This window comes from Micromesistius poutassou (genome assembly GCF_964030765.1).
Source record: "Micromesistius poutassou genome assembly, chromosome: 13".
Lineage (NCBI taxonomy): Eukaryota > Metazoa > Chordata > Actinopteri > Gadiformes > Gadidae > Micromesistius > Micromesistius poutassou.
Genome location: NC_140283.1, coordinates 14243507 through 14259422, shown reverse-complemented (window position 1 = coordinate 14259422; position 15916 = coordinate 14243507). Strand labels below are relative to the sequence as shown.

General features: G+C 46.5%; 2 protein-coding genes across 2 annotated transcripts in view; one reads left to right on the top strand and one right to left on the bottom strand.

Annotated features, from left to right (window-relative positions):
- Positions 1 to 395: 395 nt before the first annotated feature.
- On the top strand, positions 396 to 11286 carry LOC311357244 (uncharacterized protein; the record flags this gene model as incomplete). Its single annotated transcript, XM_084477154.1, has 7 exons — positions 396 to 738; positions 1655 to 1983; positions 2567 to 2812; positions 3115 to 3261; positions 8508 to 8543; positions 8985 to 10907; positions 11131 to 11286. The coding sequence occupies 7 exons, from the start codon at positions 396 to 398 to the stop codon at positions 11284 to 11286; spliced, it is 3180 nt and encodes a 1059-aa protein (XP_084333280.1).
- A 2303-nt stretch (positions 11287 to 13589) lies between these two features.
- LOC311357242 (filamin-C-like) overlaps positions 13590 to 15916 on the bottom strand; it is a gene marked incomplete at its 3' end in the record, with an annotated part of 26358 nt that continues 24031 nt past the window's right edge. Inside the window, exon 37 of the mRNA XM_084477153.1 lies at positions 13590 to 13785. Coding sequence (XP_084333279.1) covers positions 13590 to 13785 — 196 coding nt within the window. The remainder of the gene's footprint in view (positions 13786 to 15916) is intronic.

Sequence of the window (15916 nt, the reverse complement as noted above, 5' to 3'; positions counted from 1 at the left end):
CTCCTTAAAAAGGAAGAACTCTCTTGATTAAGAAGGAATCAACAGTTGAAAATCAACAGATCATAGTAGGCTAAAATACAAGCCTATTACACCCTTTGACACTGCAATTGCCATTAAGTGCCTGTTTATTTATTTATTTGTTAGACTAAGCCTCCATCATTTCACTTTTCTATATTGTTTTTTTGAGCCCGCTGTTTCAATTAGACGAGTGGCAAGAGAAGATCTTGTGATTGGGGCCTGCCTGGTTTTCCTACAATCCAAGTTAAACCTTTGGGATCACCAGTGATAAGATCACCGGTGATAAGATCACTGACGATGCCCAGGGTGTGAGCAGGACGGTCAGAGAGATGAGCTGTTGGGTCATCTCTCATGCACCGACTGTCGTTTTCGGAGCCATGGACAGCAGCCACACCACTTTGGGCGCCAATTCGGAGTTAACTATGACAGAAATGACCGCGTCTCCGACCATTTTCCCGCGTGTCGGCTACAGTATAATTTCTTTCCTCATGTTCATCAACACAATTTTATCAGTTTTTAATAATTCTCTAGTGATTGCCGTGATGGTGAAGACCCCGTCTTTGCTCAGCCCTATGAATGCTATTGTGTTGGGTCTTTCCGTGTCAGACCTCATGATCGCTCTTTGTGGTTCGCTAATTGTCACAATTACCAATTATCGTGGGTATTTTTTTCTTGGGAACGGATTCTGTATTTTTCAAGGATTTGCAGTCAATTATTTTGGTAAGTCTCTGCTTTCTGTGTTGGAAAAATGTCAGATAATTCTTTTGATTAGGAACAAAAATAGGCTATGTGCACAGGAAGAGTAGAAAAATAATTGTAATTGTATTAAATTGAATCTGTCACTTTATACAATTTATTATTTAGTGCACTAGCATAGATGTTTAATAAAACATATAAAAATCATCAAACGCCATGAAACTCCTTTCGGATTTTGCACGAGGCGTTTTAGTGGGGTTGCGTCTATGCCGATGTCCGCCCCCTAGTGGTCAAAAGACAAGTAGCGGTGGGTCAATGTTTAATCCAACGCAGTCTCACTAATCTGCAACAAACGTTGCCTTGCCAGTGCCACAGTCGTGGTCAAAAGTGTCTCTCCAAAACAAGCTTAAACAAGCTGAACAATAATGGGCAATTTTTACTCAACTCAATCGTCGCAATCATTATAGTGCCATACCCATAGGCCTAAGGAGGATGATGCTTTATAACAAATTGGCCACTAAGACGTGAGTTTAAAATACCATTAAGATGCAATAAGTCTCATTTAGACATTAATTTAGCTTTTTGACACTCTAGCTATAATATACTAATTGTATAGTTATTTACTATGCCAGGGATCAAAATGTCATCATGTAAGTGGCTTATTATTTATTTTGAATCTACCTCTTCTGGCATTTCAACTCACCACATAATGTATACCCTCTCATTGGAAGAACTCCATTTCAGTACACATTATGGATTCTATTAAAAAAGTTAAGAGGACAAAATTCTCTTACACTTCTCTTGACTCTTGAAAATACACTTTTACCCAAGGCTGTTCAGCCAAAGTGTAAAAAAAAAACACTCGGCTACTCAAACTAAACAATCCATAAAGCACAGAAATTCTGTGGTATTTTTCGAATTCCACTCCGCTTCCTCGCAGGTCTGGTGTCTCTCTGCACCCTGGCGCTGCTGGCGTACGAGCGCTACAACGTGGTGTGCCGGCCCCAGGCGGGCTTCAAGCTCACCATGCGGCGGAGCCGGCTGGGCTTGCTCTTCGTCTGGAGCTTCTGCCTGTTCTGGGCCGTGGCTCCGCTGCTGGGCTGGAGCTCGTACGGTCCCGAGGGAGTGCAGACCTCCTGCTCCCTGGGCTGGGAGGAGCGGTCCTGGAGCAACTACAGCTACCTCATCCTGTACACGCTGCTGTGCTTCATCGGGCCGGTGATCGTCATCGTCTACTGCTACATCAAAGTGCTCGGCTCCATGAGAAAGGTAGAGGTCCCCGTTGTGCTGCTCGGGCACACGCTACAGCTGCTCCTACCCACCGTCGGTACACCAGCACGGTAGAATGACTTCAGGGTCAGGGCAAACTGGTGGCTCACCGGGTAGAGCGGGTACCTTTAAGGCCCAGTCCCTACCGCACCGATTCCTGCCCGTGGTCCTTTGCTGCATGTCCTCCCCTCTCTCTCTCCCATACCTTCCTGTCTATCTCACTCTATCATAAAGCATAAAAATGCAAAAATAAATCTTAAAAAAAAAAAAATAGACTTAGGGCTACGCAGTAAATCTACCGAAAAAACCACTAACCTCGTCTCTCTGATTCCTTGAGCTAACTCTGCGACTTGTCCATTTTTATTTGTAACGATAAAAATAGATTTTTTTTTCATGGAGGTGCTCTGATTCTGATTGACCGCTTTGGATTACCCTCTGAGCCTCGCTTGTAAATCACTCTGGATTAAAGCGTGCCCCCGAACAGAGGCCCTGTCCTCCGTGATATATGTCGTCGAGCGCGGCAAAGAGGAGGCGTCCCTCCGGGTCACTCAGTGTCCTGCGTCCCCCGTGTCTCCCCCCCCAGCTGAACCGCAGCGTGGAGCTCCAGGGCGGGCGGCCCAGCGCCGAGGAGAACGAGCGGGCCATCCGGACGGTGTTCTTCATGATCACGGCCTTCTTCGCGTGCTGGCTCCCCTACACCGTCCTGTCGGTGATGGTGGTGGTGGCGCCCGACGTCCACATCCCGCCGCTGGTCGCCACCATGCCCATGTACTTCGCCAAGACCAGCCCCATCTACAACCCCCTCATCTACTTCCTGTCCAACAAGCAGGTAACGCTCAGCTGGCAAAGGGGGGGGGGGGTTGCGGGGGTTGGGGAGGGTGGTTCCAGCTGATGTTTGTTGACGTCCGCGGGTCTGGTCGTCATGGCGCCCTGCAGGTGGGTATCCAAGGGATGTGTCTCTTTATGTCGCTCAGACAAGATAAGAAAACAAACACAAAATGCTCAAACCCTAGTTTGTGCAGAATGAATGGCTGGAGCTTTGTGGCTCTGCCGGAGGTCCATGTTTGTGTGCTTGCTTTGCCCCCCCCCCCACCTCCTCTTATGTGTCTTTACTCTGTACGTGTGTCCTAGTTCCGTGACGCTTCCCTGGATGTGTTGACGTGCGGCCGCTACATCCCCCGCGGGCCGGTCACCTCCGGCCTGGCCATGACGCCGGTGTACCGCCGGGGCCGACCGGGGGACCACAACAGAACCACCGGCAGAAGCACGCTCAACAGAGTGCTGCCTCTGTGACTCTGTGCCCTCCAGCGAGCAGCCCCCCCCCCCGCAGAGGGCTGTGTGTGTGTGTGCGCTGCGGGCGGGGCCAGAAGCCCAGCAGCTGCAGAGCACTGATGTGTACGTGTGTACACACACACACACACACACCAACACACGCATGCATGCATGCACGCACACACACACACAAAGGCATACACCTACAGGCTGGTAGCGTTTGCAGCTTAAAGCATATTTGATTGAAGTTAAAAATCTGTTTGTGATGTTCTGTGATTGATGATTTCATAGGGGTTGATGTGTGTGTATGTGTGTGTGTGTGTGTGTGTGTGTGTAGCATTGTGTGTGTGTGTGTGTGTTGGTGTGTGTATGTGTGTGACTATGTGTGATACACTAGCATAAAAGCTATGTGTGCCCGTGTGGAACGGTGATAAAGTGTCACGATGTCTGTTACTACACACCCCCTAGGCGGCTGCCACCATAGACATTATAAAGAGTAGACGCCGCATTGGCTGCTTGGACGCATGAAATGCGGCCGCCATCTTGGACTGGTCATACTCCGAGATGAAGACACAAGATGCCAGAGCACTGTGCAGCATAATCCTGCTCAAATCGGCAGACCATCACAAGCAGGGCCTGGGGGATTACTTTTCAGGAGGAGACACGTTTTGGCACCGACGACCAGACTTGTTGTCGTTGGTTGTGTCTGTGTTTCACAAGTTAAGGCTGCACCACATTGCCAAACTCGCCTCTCTTGAACTGCAGAAAGGGAGCACGAGAAAGAAGCTCTGCAAAACAGTCCTCTTTCAGGGGTTTTAGCTCATACAAAATGTGTTTATGTATATATATATATATATATATATATATATATATATATATATATATGTGTATGTGTTTATGTAGGCTATGTATATATTTATATATAGCCTAATCATATATTCATTGTTTCTTAAACTTATTAAAATAGCTGAATTTACTGCCCGTTTCTGCTTCTCTATCATATTTATAGTGTGTGATTTGCAAAATACCTATCATAGCCTAGATCACATATCATAGGGTGACCAGACGTCCCCGTTTTGGTTGCCTGTCCCTGGCTAAATACAGAAAAAAACGACCTGTCCCCGTTTAGTTTTTGAAGACACATTATGTTTTTCAATCAGATTGCTAGTCAAACTGGAAATGTTCAGTTTTTCCCCCTTTTTGGGGATTATGTTCCCAGTTTTGATTTATATCATATATCAGAATATTCTATTACTGTTAAGCCCACTATGAATATTAAAACAAGCCAAACCATATGTCCTGTATCATGGCTACATGTATGACCTTTGCAGCAAAAAAAACCCACGTGAAAATCAGTTTGGTATTCAGTGAGGTATGATGAATTAAAAGCACTGACAGTTCATTGCACCAGCCAAACTGATTACACTGAGTGGAGCGGTCGGCCGGTCCAAGATGGCGGCCCCGCGGCTCGTCAGCGCCAGTAGGCAGTAGCGGTCGATGCTGCGTCTACTCTTTATTATGTCTATGGCTGCCACGCTCCACCATAGGTGACTTTTGCTGGGCTCCTCCACCCACCAGGTCGCAGGGATGGTGCTGTTGAAATCCGGTTTATTGTAGACAAGGTTTGACCATAATGATACATGGCGCTGGGGCCCCATCCAGGAGATCTCTCAACAACTGTGTGTGGCACTGGCTGGTTTAAAGGTCCCATGACATGCCACCAGGTGTGAGTGTGATTAGCCGTTACAAGCCGTTTTGGAAATCTGCCCCTTTTTGACATCGTAAGGGGCAGAAAGTGAGCGTGTCCACCTAGATGTGTGCTGCATAGATCAGTCTACCAGCCAACCCAGTGGACTGTAGCAAACGTTGCTCATCTAGGTGGACACGCCCACTTGTGATCATAAGAGACCGAGATTTTCAGAACGGCTTGTAACGGCTAATCACACTCACACCTGGTGGCATGTCATGGGACCTTTACCTGTGCCCACTGAGTCCCCGGAGCCCCGGAGTCCAATCAGACCGGGCCAGGTGAGGCTGCAGTATACCAGCCGTCATGGACCTCTGAAGAATAAGTCCCGCCTCTGAGGCTCCCGGTTCCCTCGGTGAAATGTCTATGGGAAAGAACATGATGCTTCTTCATAATAGTTAACTACTTTAACGGCACCGACAATCCAAAACTTCAGCGGAAACTAGATGGGAAAAGTGTGTACTCCAGAGGTCTATACACACACCCTCTCACAGGGAGGTATAGCAGAAGATGACTTAAATGCATTTTGTCTGAACTGTAGATCTAATTTATGCATACGTTGTATAAATGATTGAATAAAGATGAAGATACATTTATCAAATATAATATCGGTTGAATTTAGGAACACGTTTCAGCCCCACTGATCACATTTAATTGAACTACTTTGTCTTTTGCATCTGTTATACAACCGATCCCTACAGCTCACAACGAGCTGACGCAGTGTCTTTCCTTTCAACGCGAGGGGGCTGTTCATGACATAGCACCGTGTTATGATCAAGACAATGATTACCATAATTGTTTGTTGTAATGTGTTTATATATATATATATATATATATATATATATGCATTTACATTTTACAATAGAAATTTATCCAAAGCAACTAAAGTGAGGCTGGGAATAATCAAAGCATTCATCACCAATGGAGTAGCTACAAAGAAAGATATCGTGCTGCAGTTTAAAATACCTAAAAAATCAACCAACACTGCTGAGAGGGCTGGCAGGAAGCAGAAATACAAGGTCATTCAGAAAATAGAGTAGGTAGGTGTTATGCATTTGGCTCAAGGATTTCTACAAGTCGACTTGCTATGGATCAAATTCAGTACCATTATCCAGTTTGGATGAGTTGTACACTTGTAATGTTATTTTCATTTATTAATACAAAATCAACACAGTGAGTAAATATATAGCTTATACAACTCATTTTGTCCAAAATTGCTGAAAAATGGGTAGCTGAGCAGATTATTTATTTTTATCTATCTTTATTATCATCTTGACAACAGCCCAACCTCTCTCCACCCCATGCAGTTTGGCTTTAGGACCAAACATTCAACAGAGACAGCTACATGTCTTCTGTTAGAGAAAATAAAATTTCTCTTGATTCTCTTGATTTGGGTGGTGTTGTAGGTGCAGTATTTCTTGATCTTAGGAAGGCCTTTGATACGGTCAATCATAAAGTGCTCCTTACCAAGATATCAAAATTTAATTTCTGTAATGGTGCAATGAAATGGGTGGAATCATATTTAACAAACAGGTCTCAGTCAGTTTCCATAAATAATCATAGATCAAAGTCACTGCAGTTGCCCACTGGTGTGCCGCAGGGATCCATTCTTGGTCCACTCTTGTTCAGTATTTATATTAATGACCTTCCATCTGTGTGTCCTGAGGTTGAAACTATAATGTATGCAGATGATACAATTTTTTTTGTACATGGCAGATCCAAGGCAGATGTTGTACATAAGCTTACTAGATCCATGGCTCAGGTTACAACATGGCTGAGAGAGTGTTGCCTGCAATTAAATGTCTCAAAAACAGTCAGCATGTTCTTTTGTAAAACTAATAAACCCACTAGTGACCATCACATAATTGTAGCAGGAGAAAAATTACAGGTTGTGAGTGAATTCAAATATCTTGGTGTGTTAATTGATTCAAACCTTTCCTTTAAGGCACATGTAAAAAAAAACAACTGCAATACTACTAAACTCAATATCGCAAATTTTCGTTCCATCAGAAATTACATGTCTACAGAGGCTGCCAAAATGTTTCTACACTCTATGATTTTTAGCCATCTGAATTATTGTTTGACAAACTCACAGGCCAATTTGAGCACATTAAAGCCACTTGAATCACAATACAAACAAGCAATAAAAAAATAAAAAACCAAAACTCTTCCACGACTGTTCTAAAAAAGTACCAGCTTTTAAGCTGGGAAGACCTCCAAAAATATTTCAATGTGTGCTTGGTTTTTAAGGTCACTCACAATCTAGCTCCACCACCACTTGCTGAGCACATCAATAGAAGAACAGGTGATCGTGTCACAAGGGGATCGTCGAGGGGTGATTGTGTTATTCCGTTGCGAAAAAGCACTTTTAGTCAGTCAGCCTGGTCTGTCAAAAGTGCAAAGGAATGGAATTAAATTCCACAATATATCAGGGAACTAAACAAATACAAATCGTTTACTAAGCAGTTAAGACAATGGATGATCAATACATATACATGTCAAGGTCAACACACTATGTATTTAGTTTATTTATTTATTTATTTTCACTGGTGCTTTGTATTTTGTGTTCTGTTGTTTTACCTTAGTTAGTCAGTTCTGTTTGTTCTGTGATGCCCTGTTTTGTGCTGTGGGGTTCCGTCCTGTTTATGTTGTTGTTATTGTTGTTGTTGTTTTTTTAAATCTTGTTTAATTGTATTTTCATTTAGGGGGACTACAGATGAAAAATAGCCTTTTGGCTAATTCTGGCATTTTTAACCCATGTATGATCATGTGTTTTATTAATTTGCACTGTCCCCTTCTTAAATAAACTGAATTGAATTAAATTAAATTGAATTAAACCTACCCAAATCTGTTATCATTGAAGGAGGGTAGACACATGTGACTGCCCCCAGTATATAAATGATCATATCTTAGCATTTTTCTATAAATAAAAATGAATGAATGACCTTTATATTGTTGTGCTTATATTGATCTGTCCATGACTTTGATATTGTCATCTGAGATGGCTGCAAGGTGCAATGCAATCTGAAACGGTGTGTGAATACAAAAAGGCCTGTTTGATCTCCTGATGAACCACCTGGTCAGGCATGCCTAGAGGATGCACAAGCCTGATCTAATCCCAGATTTAGTATGGCGCATAAGCCTGCAAAATTCAGGCAAAGAGCATTTCACACTTCATTTCAAACAAATAGGATTATACAGTGCCATGGTGTAATCCATGTGGTGCAGCTAATACAACAGATTTGAACCTTTATGCGAAGTTCTGCAGGGGAATACAATGCATTCGCTGGGCAGCTGTTGCATCAATAAACACGCACACATGCACACACAAACACACACGCACGCACGCACGCACTCACCCACACACACACACACACACACACACACACACACACACACACACACACACACACACACACACACACACACACACCCACACTCTCACACACGCTTTTTCAAATTCCAGATCTATCATAAAGACTGTAAACCTTTATCCCGTGTTCAGGTGAACAGGTTTGGGACTGCATTGCGTCTGGGGATCGTGAAGTCTCCACAAACAGGAGATTCTAACAAAGAGCAGCACTGCAGAAAACACAAAAGCCCACGGTAGTGACATAACTTTTCAATTATCCGCCGGTCTTCTGGTTTGTTTTGTGTGTGTGGTCGGCTCTGCTGTGATTACCCGTGCTAAGTGCTAATGAACGCTAGGAACAGTGGAACAGTGAGGGGCTCCCGGGGGACCGGAGACGGGGGGGGGTGTTAATGAAACAAGGAGGACGCTAGGGCGTCACTCCTGTCGCACGGCCGCAGCCCTTTTTTAATTTCAATTTCATTCTTCACCCGTCGCTCCGACGATCAATCGCCTTCAAGAGATGGAGACCTAAGCCACCACCTCGCCATCCAATCTCAGAAGACCTCAAGTAAGAACCATTAAGAGTAAAGAAATAAAGGGACCCAGGCTCCGATGCCTCTCCCCCTGGAGATGAGCAGCGATTTTGCCAGGGGATCGGGGAACAACAGCAGCAGCAGCAGCAGCAGCAGCTCGGTTTGGCAGCAGTACGTGGACATCGCCTTCCTCGTGGCCAACGTGGTAATCCTGCTGGGCACCTCCATGGTGGGCATCGGGGCCAACATTTTCGTGACGTGGGCTGTGTACCACCAGAAGTCCCTGCGGACCTGGAACAACGCGCTGCTGGTGAACCTGGCCGTGATCGACTTCCTGCGCTGCGCCGTGGACTGTCCCATCATCCTGGTCATCGTGCTGACCGTCCACCTGCGGGGCCAGGCCGACGCCGTCATCTGCGACCTGCAGATGGCCTCCTTCTCCTTCAGCTGCTGCATCCAGCTGGTGACCCTGGCCTGCATCAGCGCCGAGCGCTACCAGGCCATCGCGCACCCCTTCAAGATCACCGAGCGCAAGAGGCGGATCATCTTCTTCATCCCCCTCACGTGGACCTTTGCCATCGTGGTGGCGGCCGTGTGCATGACCTTTGTGAGGGACTCGCCGGTGTATGTCAAATGCCACGGGTCGAGGTTCAATTCCGTGTACAAGGACACCTTCGGACTGTACATACTGATCCCCCTGTGGACCGCCTGCTTCGCTCTGATCATCGGCTTCTACTCCAGCATCTTCGCCATCGTGACGGCGCACAGCCGCAAGATCTACGACAAGGGTGTGAACCACCCTCCGAAAGAGGAGAAGAAAGAAGAGGAGAAAAAAGAGGAGAAAAAAGCGGAGGAAATGCCAGCGAGTCAGACGGACAAGAAGCAAATGACTGTGGAGAGCGTCGCTCCGGTAGAAAAGGTCGAGCATAGTAAATCAAAGGTGTCTATTATGGAGCCTACAGGTGCTACTCAGAAGCCCACAGAGACGGTGAGTGTATTACAAGTTCCCATTCACAATGAGAAAGTTGCTGTGCCCACAAAGGAAACAGACAAACCATCTGATGAAAAGCTCCTAAAACAGCCAAAGCCGACCTCCAAGGAAGCCAAGGGCGACAGCGGTGGCTGCAAAACCCCGACCAAAGGACGAGTCGTGGAAGCGGGGTCCTCCGAGACGGAAAAAAAGACTCCCCTTGTTGCACATCCTGGCATTCAAGTCCAGGAGCAGCTATCCAACAGGGATACGGAGGCCCACCCAGGCACCGACAAAGTGCCTGGCAAAAAGGGGCAAGACAAAATCCAAATACAAGAGTCCAAACCTCCAGCACCGGTGCCTGCTGCTCCCAAGGGGCCCGCGCTGCCCGCCGGTAAGGAGCCCGGGGGACCGGAGGAACCAACGCTTCTGCCCCTGCTGATAGACCTGGAGCAGGGGAAGGTCAAGGACCAGGTAGTGGCCATGGTGGTGGGTCTCAACGACCAGGTAGTGGGTCCGCCCGCGGTCAACGACAAGGTAGTACCCATGGCGGTGGGTCTCCCCGCGGTCAACGACCAGGTGGTCTCCATGGCGGTGGGTCTCTCTGCGGTCAACGACCAGGTGGTCTCCATGGGGGTGGGTCTCCCAGCGGTCAACGACGAGACGGTGGCCATGGCGGTGGGTCTCCCTGCAGCCGACACTGTGGACAACCAGGACATGTGCATGGTTTCTATAGTCAGACGGCCAGCCCCCGACGAGACGGTGGCCATGGCGGTGGGTCTCCCCGCGGCTGACACTGTGGACAACCAGGACATGTGCATGGTTTCCGTAGTCAGACGGCCAGCCCCCGACGCGACGGCGGTGGCGCTGGACGAGGCAGTGACCGGCGCGGTCTGCATGATGCCGTCCAAGGCCACCGGCAACAAGAAGAAGGAAAGCAAGCTGGCCAAGCGCTCGGGCTACATCATCCTCACCTTCCTCCTGTTCTGGCTGCCCCTGATCACCACCATCCTGGTGAACGTGCTGGTGTCCCGCCGCAGTGATGCACAGGTGAGTGCGCGGACAGTGTATAGGCCAGGGTTATGGCGCGGTTTGCTCTTCCTCTCGTTGGGAATAGAAGTAGCTCAATTAAATAGGGCACGGAAATAGCAGAGGAAATCATGTCGGCTGGAACAAATGCAATAGAGCAATAGAGAGAACAAATTAGTTAATTAGTCAGAATGTCATAATAATGTACTCCACTAATTCTGCATTGTTATTCTCCGGTCTTCAGATGGCAATCATTCAAGACGTGGAAATCCTTTTCATCTCAATTGCCTGCATGACATCACTTACCGACCCCATCATTTATGCGGCCGTGAACCCCCAGTTCAGAACCGAGTTTTACAGGATGCGGAATAAACTGAAAGCCCAGTGGAAGAAGAGATGACACAAAGACACAAGATAAAAAACACTATTGGACAGCTGTTGTGGAATACTTTCCTGGCACATAGGAACATTTTACACCACAATTGATGAACTGCCATTGTCAGGACAATAGCGCACCACTGCAAAAATCTCAGCCCAGATCTCAAGAGGCGAGAGAACGGAGGCAGGAGTTGTTCTGCTCACTCGTCAATAAACACTATGCAGAGGTGACGCCCGCTGTGAGACTGGGAAATAATAAACAGAGGGGCGGGGAACTCAACACCCGGGCTTCAAGGCAACAATCACCTGCCTGGCACCCTCTCGCGGGACCCTGGACCCACCACCCACCCGCTGGGCTAACTCAGGTCTCCACATGCCGTCCTGATCTCTGCCTTTATCAGTGTTGTCAGCGCACCTGGGCTCTCTCTTGTTGGAGAGATCCGTTCAAATGGGGCGGTGTGACGCTGATGGATTTCATTAAGGGATTGAGTTTGTCGGTGGGGGGAAAAAACTGAAAAATGCAAAGACACAGACATGACAGACATGGTTTGATTGGGTACATCAGTAGAGCTCGCTTTTATTCCATCCACTGCACCAAATGCACATTGTGTGATAATTTGACATCTCCTGTATTCTCACAATGTAATCCATAACGAAATCCTAAATGTTTCAGAATCCACATCATAGAACACCGGCCTAATTGTGTTTACTCCTTTTTTTTGTTGTATTTTTTTGTTTAGTTTTTTTTTTTTCAACTGACAAACCTCCAATAGGAAGCAGACATCTTAATTTCATAGAACAAAATTCCGCAATGACAGCATGCAAGTCCTTAATTCAACCAACAGACAGAATTAGAATGTATTATAACTGTTAACTAAATCTAGAAATCAGAGTAGCTTACCTTAAGGGTGGTTGATAATGACTTCAATGAAATATATACAGTATGTATGCAAAATATACAAAATGGGATTTTAACACACTGAAATCCAACAAGAGTCACTTTTTAAACATATGATTCAACAATGCAGTTGTACCTAACCAAATATGATTCTGACACTAACTTTAAAATATATTTTGCTTCCACATCTAAAGCGTATGTTGATAGTTTGGTTTCCATTAATTCTGTGTTAATTATATCATTTCACTTATACTTCTAGCTTGTGACAGAAAAGTATATAATCCTCTTTATTTGTTTTTGAGTATCAGTTTCTATTAATAACAGTGGCTTTGACATAGATCTACATCCGGATGCCATGTATGAAAGCTAAAACATATTTATTAATTTGCACAATTCACAAACAGCTCAGAATGCGCAATATTATTTTACTCATCAGGCGATGACATCAATCAGTTAATGGATATTCACAATGGTTTTCCATTTTAAGTGGATGCTACTGAATTATCAACAGTGCAGGGGATATTAAAAATCCATTAATTAAGGAGTCTTTTTTATTAAAACAAACTGTTTTAGAATGTTGTGGAATGTGAAGTGGGGGGGAAAACAGTGTAGCTAGATTCGGGTTTGTATATTCACACGGATGGTTTTCATGAATAAATGTGTGCTTTTGCATTTTAGAGGCAACCAGGAATGAGCTTTCTTCTTTTTTTTTTTAAACATCCACATTTTCCTCTGTTGAATCGTTAAGAGAGAGAGAGAGAAGACGACACACGACTACAAATATTCAAAAAAATAAAGTTCTGTTTGTTTCCTTTTTTTTTTTTTAATCCGGAGTACTTCTTAGGCGAACGTCGTTTAAACCAAACGATCCCAACGTTCTCCGCCACTCTGCTGTGCTTGAGTGGGGTGGGGGTGGGGGGGGGTGGGGTTTGGGGGCGGGAGGGGGGGTCGGTTGCAAGAATACAAGGGTCCCTTCTTTTAATGCTTGTTTTGTTCCACAAACGGTCGTCCACATCATCATTCTTTATATCATGCAGAGTTCTCAACATCGGATCACAGCGCAGCCTCCCGCCCTCCGCATAGGGGACCAGAGTCCCTCTCTGGGTTATGGCAGGATGAGGCGGGGCGCTGCCCTCAGCCGTGTGCGTGTGTGCGTGTGCGTGTGTGTGTGCGTGTGTGTATGCGTGTGTGCGTGTGCGTGTGTGTGTGTGTGTTGTGAGGTCTGGTTTCATCCGCTGCCAGACCTCAGAGAGTTAGTTAGCTTACCACCGCATGTTGTGGGTAGGAGAGGGGGGGGGGGGGGGGGCGTTGAGGTGGGGGAGGAGGATGAGGAGGGGGGGAGAGGAGGGGGGAGAGTGCAGGGGGCCGGGGGCGGGGGGAGGGAGGGGGGCGGGGGGTTAGGGTTAGAGGTGGGGGAAGCGTGACATCTACAAGGCAGATACTCGAACAATGTTGCTCTGGGAGTAGGTGACGGAGCTGGTGGGGCCGTCGCCGCCGCCGCCCGACGACGTGACGGCGGCGGGCGACAGCGTCACCATGGACGGGGTGATGTAGGACGCGTCGCACTTCAGCGTCATGCCGCCGCCGCCGTCGTCGTTGAGCCTGGCGTTCAGGCTGGAGCGGCTGGGCGGGGAGAGAGAGAGAGAGAGAGAGTCAAAGGGGAGAGAGAGAGAGCAGGGAGTTTAGTTATTTTGACAAGCGGCCGCGATCCGCCCTGATCACCCCGCTGCTCATCCTGATCACCCGGGATCGCCCCGTGTCACCCTGAGCACCCCCTGATCACCACCTGAGATCCTCTCTGTGACGGCACTCTTTGAGGCACGTTTATGGCTGCTCTGCGGTGGTGCATTATGGATGAGTGCATATTTAAAACCTGCCGGTTAGAATTTACTTTTCATGTCTGCTTCAAAATGTAAAATGTAAAATGTAAAAAGATGAATAAAAAACAAACAAGGTAATCACATCAGCAGCAGGGTGTTAGGAAACATCCAAAACAAGAAATAAATCTCTCATCTAATAAAATTAAATAAATCGAGTCGCTCTTTAAAGATAGGCAAAAATCACATCTAGAGACCGACATCCATCATTTATGTCATGTGACGCATGTAATCAATCCAATTATGCGCAATACGCATCACAGGGTTAATCAATTTGATCAAACTGTCTTCAACCAAAAGTAGAACTCATTGCACTTTTGCTTTCATTCCCCTTTGCTATATGTCTTGCAATGAACACGCTCCGATTTTCTATGTGTGTGTCTCTGTGTGTGTGTGTGTGTGTGTGTGTTCTCTGTCACACTTACTCAGTGATTCTGAAATGTGTAGACCTACATTAGTCATTCAGCAAGCATTAGGGCAGCTCGCTGTGCAGTGCATTATACAATATAAATGACTAAGAGCTCGCTCTGCCTGCTATAATGATTGTTATGCCCAGTTCACACCTATAGGGATAACTAGGACGAGATATGCATTTGCATGTTACAGTGCCATCTGTGCGTTTTCATAGGAGTGAAGAGGGAGAAGAGGGAGAAAGGAAACGGAGATAGAGAGTGAGTGAGAGAGAGAGAGAGAGAGAGAGAGAGAGAGAGAAAGAGAAACACACACACACACAGATTGCAAAAGAGTGAGACAGAGAGATGGCGAGAGAGAAACACACACACACACACACACACACACACAGACAGATAGCACGAGAAAGAGAGAGAGAGAGAGAGAGAGAGCGAGAGAGATGGAGAGAGAACAGTTTGCTTTACTGAACCCTATCCTGACCATTACCTCATTACATAATATTATAGATCTACTTTTCACTGTTTATACACACATTTACATTTAAATTGAAATGTTACAATTGTGTTTTTCTGTATCTTATTTCTTGTAATAAAGCAATGATGCCTGAGAGGGAGGGAGAGAGAGAGAGAGCGAGAGTGAGAGCGAGAGTAAGAGAGAGAGAGAGAGAGAGAGAGAGAGAGAGAGAGACAGACAGACAGACAGACAGACAGAGAGACAGAGAGAGACAGAGAGAGACAGAGAGAGCGGCACAGGTAACAAAGTAAGGTATTAGATAGAGAAAGTGGAAGAAAATGAGACAGGGCAGACAACGTGAGATGAAGAGAGACAGCTAGAGGGAGATAAATAGAAAGAGACAGAAACAGAGACAAACAGACAGAGAGCCAGAGATAGGAAAACAGAGAGAAAGAGAGAGAAAGAGAGCGAGAGAGAGAGAGAGAGAGAGAGAGAGAGAGAGAGAGAGAACAAGAGAGACAGACAGACAGACAGATAGAGGGAGAGAGAGAGAGAGAGAGAGCGACAGAGACAGAAAAACAGAGACAAAGAGAGACAGCCAGAGACCGCGTGAGACGGATAGAGAGACAGCGATAGAGACAGAGAGACATCTTGAAATACATAGGGACACAGAGACTGAGAAAGAGACAGAGAGCAAGAAAGGAAGCAACAGAGAGAGAGAGTGACAGAGAGAGAAAGAGACAGAGGGAGTGACAGAGAGAGAGAGAGAGAGAGACAGCGGGAGTGACAGAGAGAGAGAGAGCGACAGAGAGAGACAGAGAGAGACAGAGAGAACAACAGAGAGAGAGACAGAGGGAGCGACAGAGAGAGAGAGAACGACAGAGAGAGAGACAGAGGGAGCGACAGAGGGAGCGACAGAGAGAGAGAGAAACAACAGAGAGAGAGACAGAGGGAGCGACAGTGAGAGAGAGAGAACGACAGAGGAGAGAGACAGAGGGAGCGACAGACGGAGC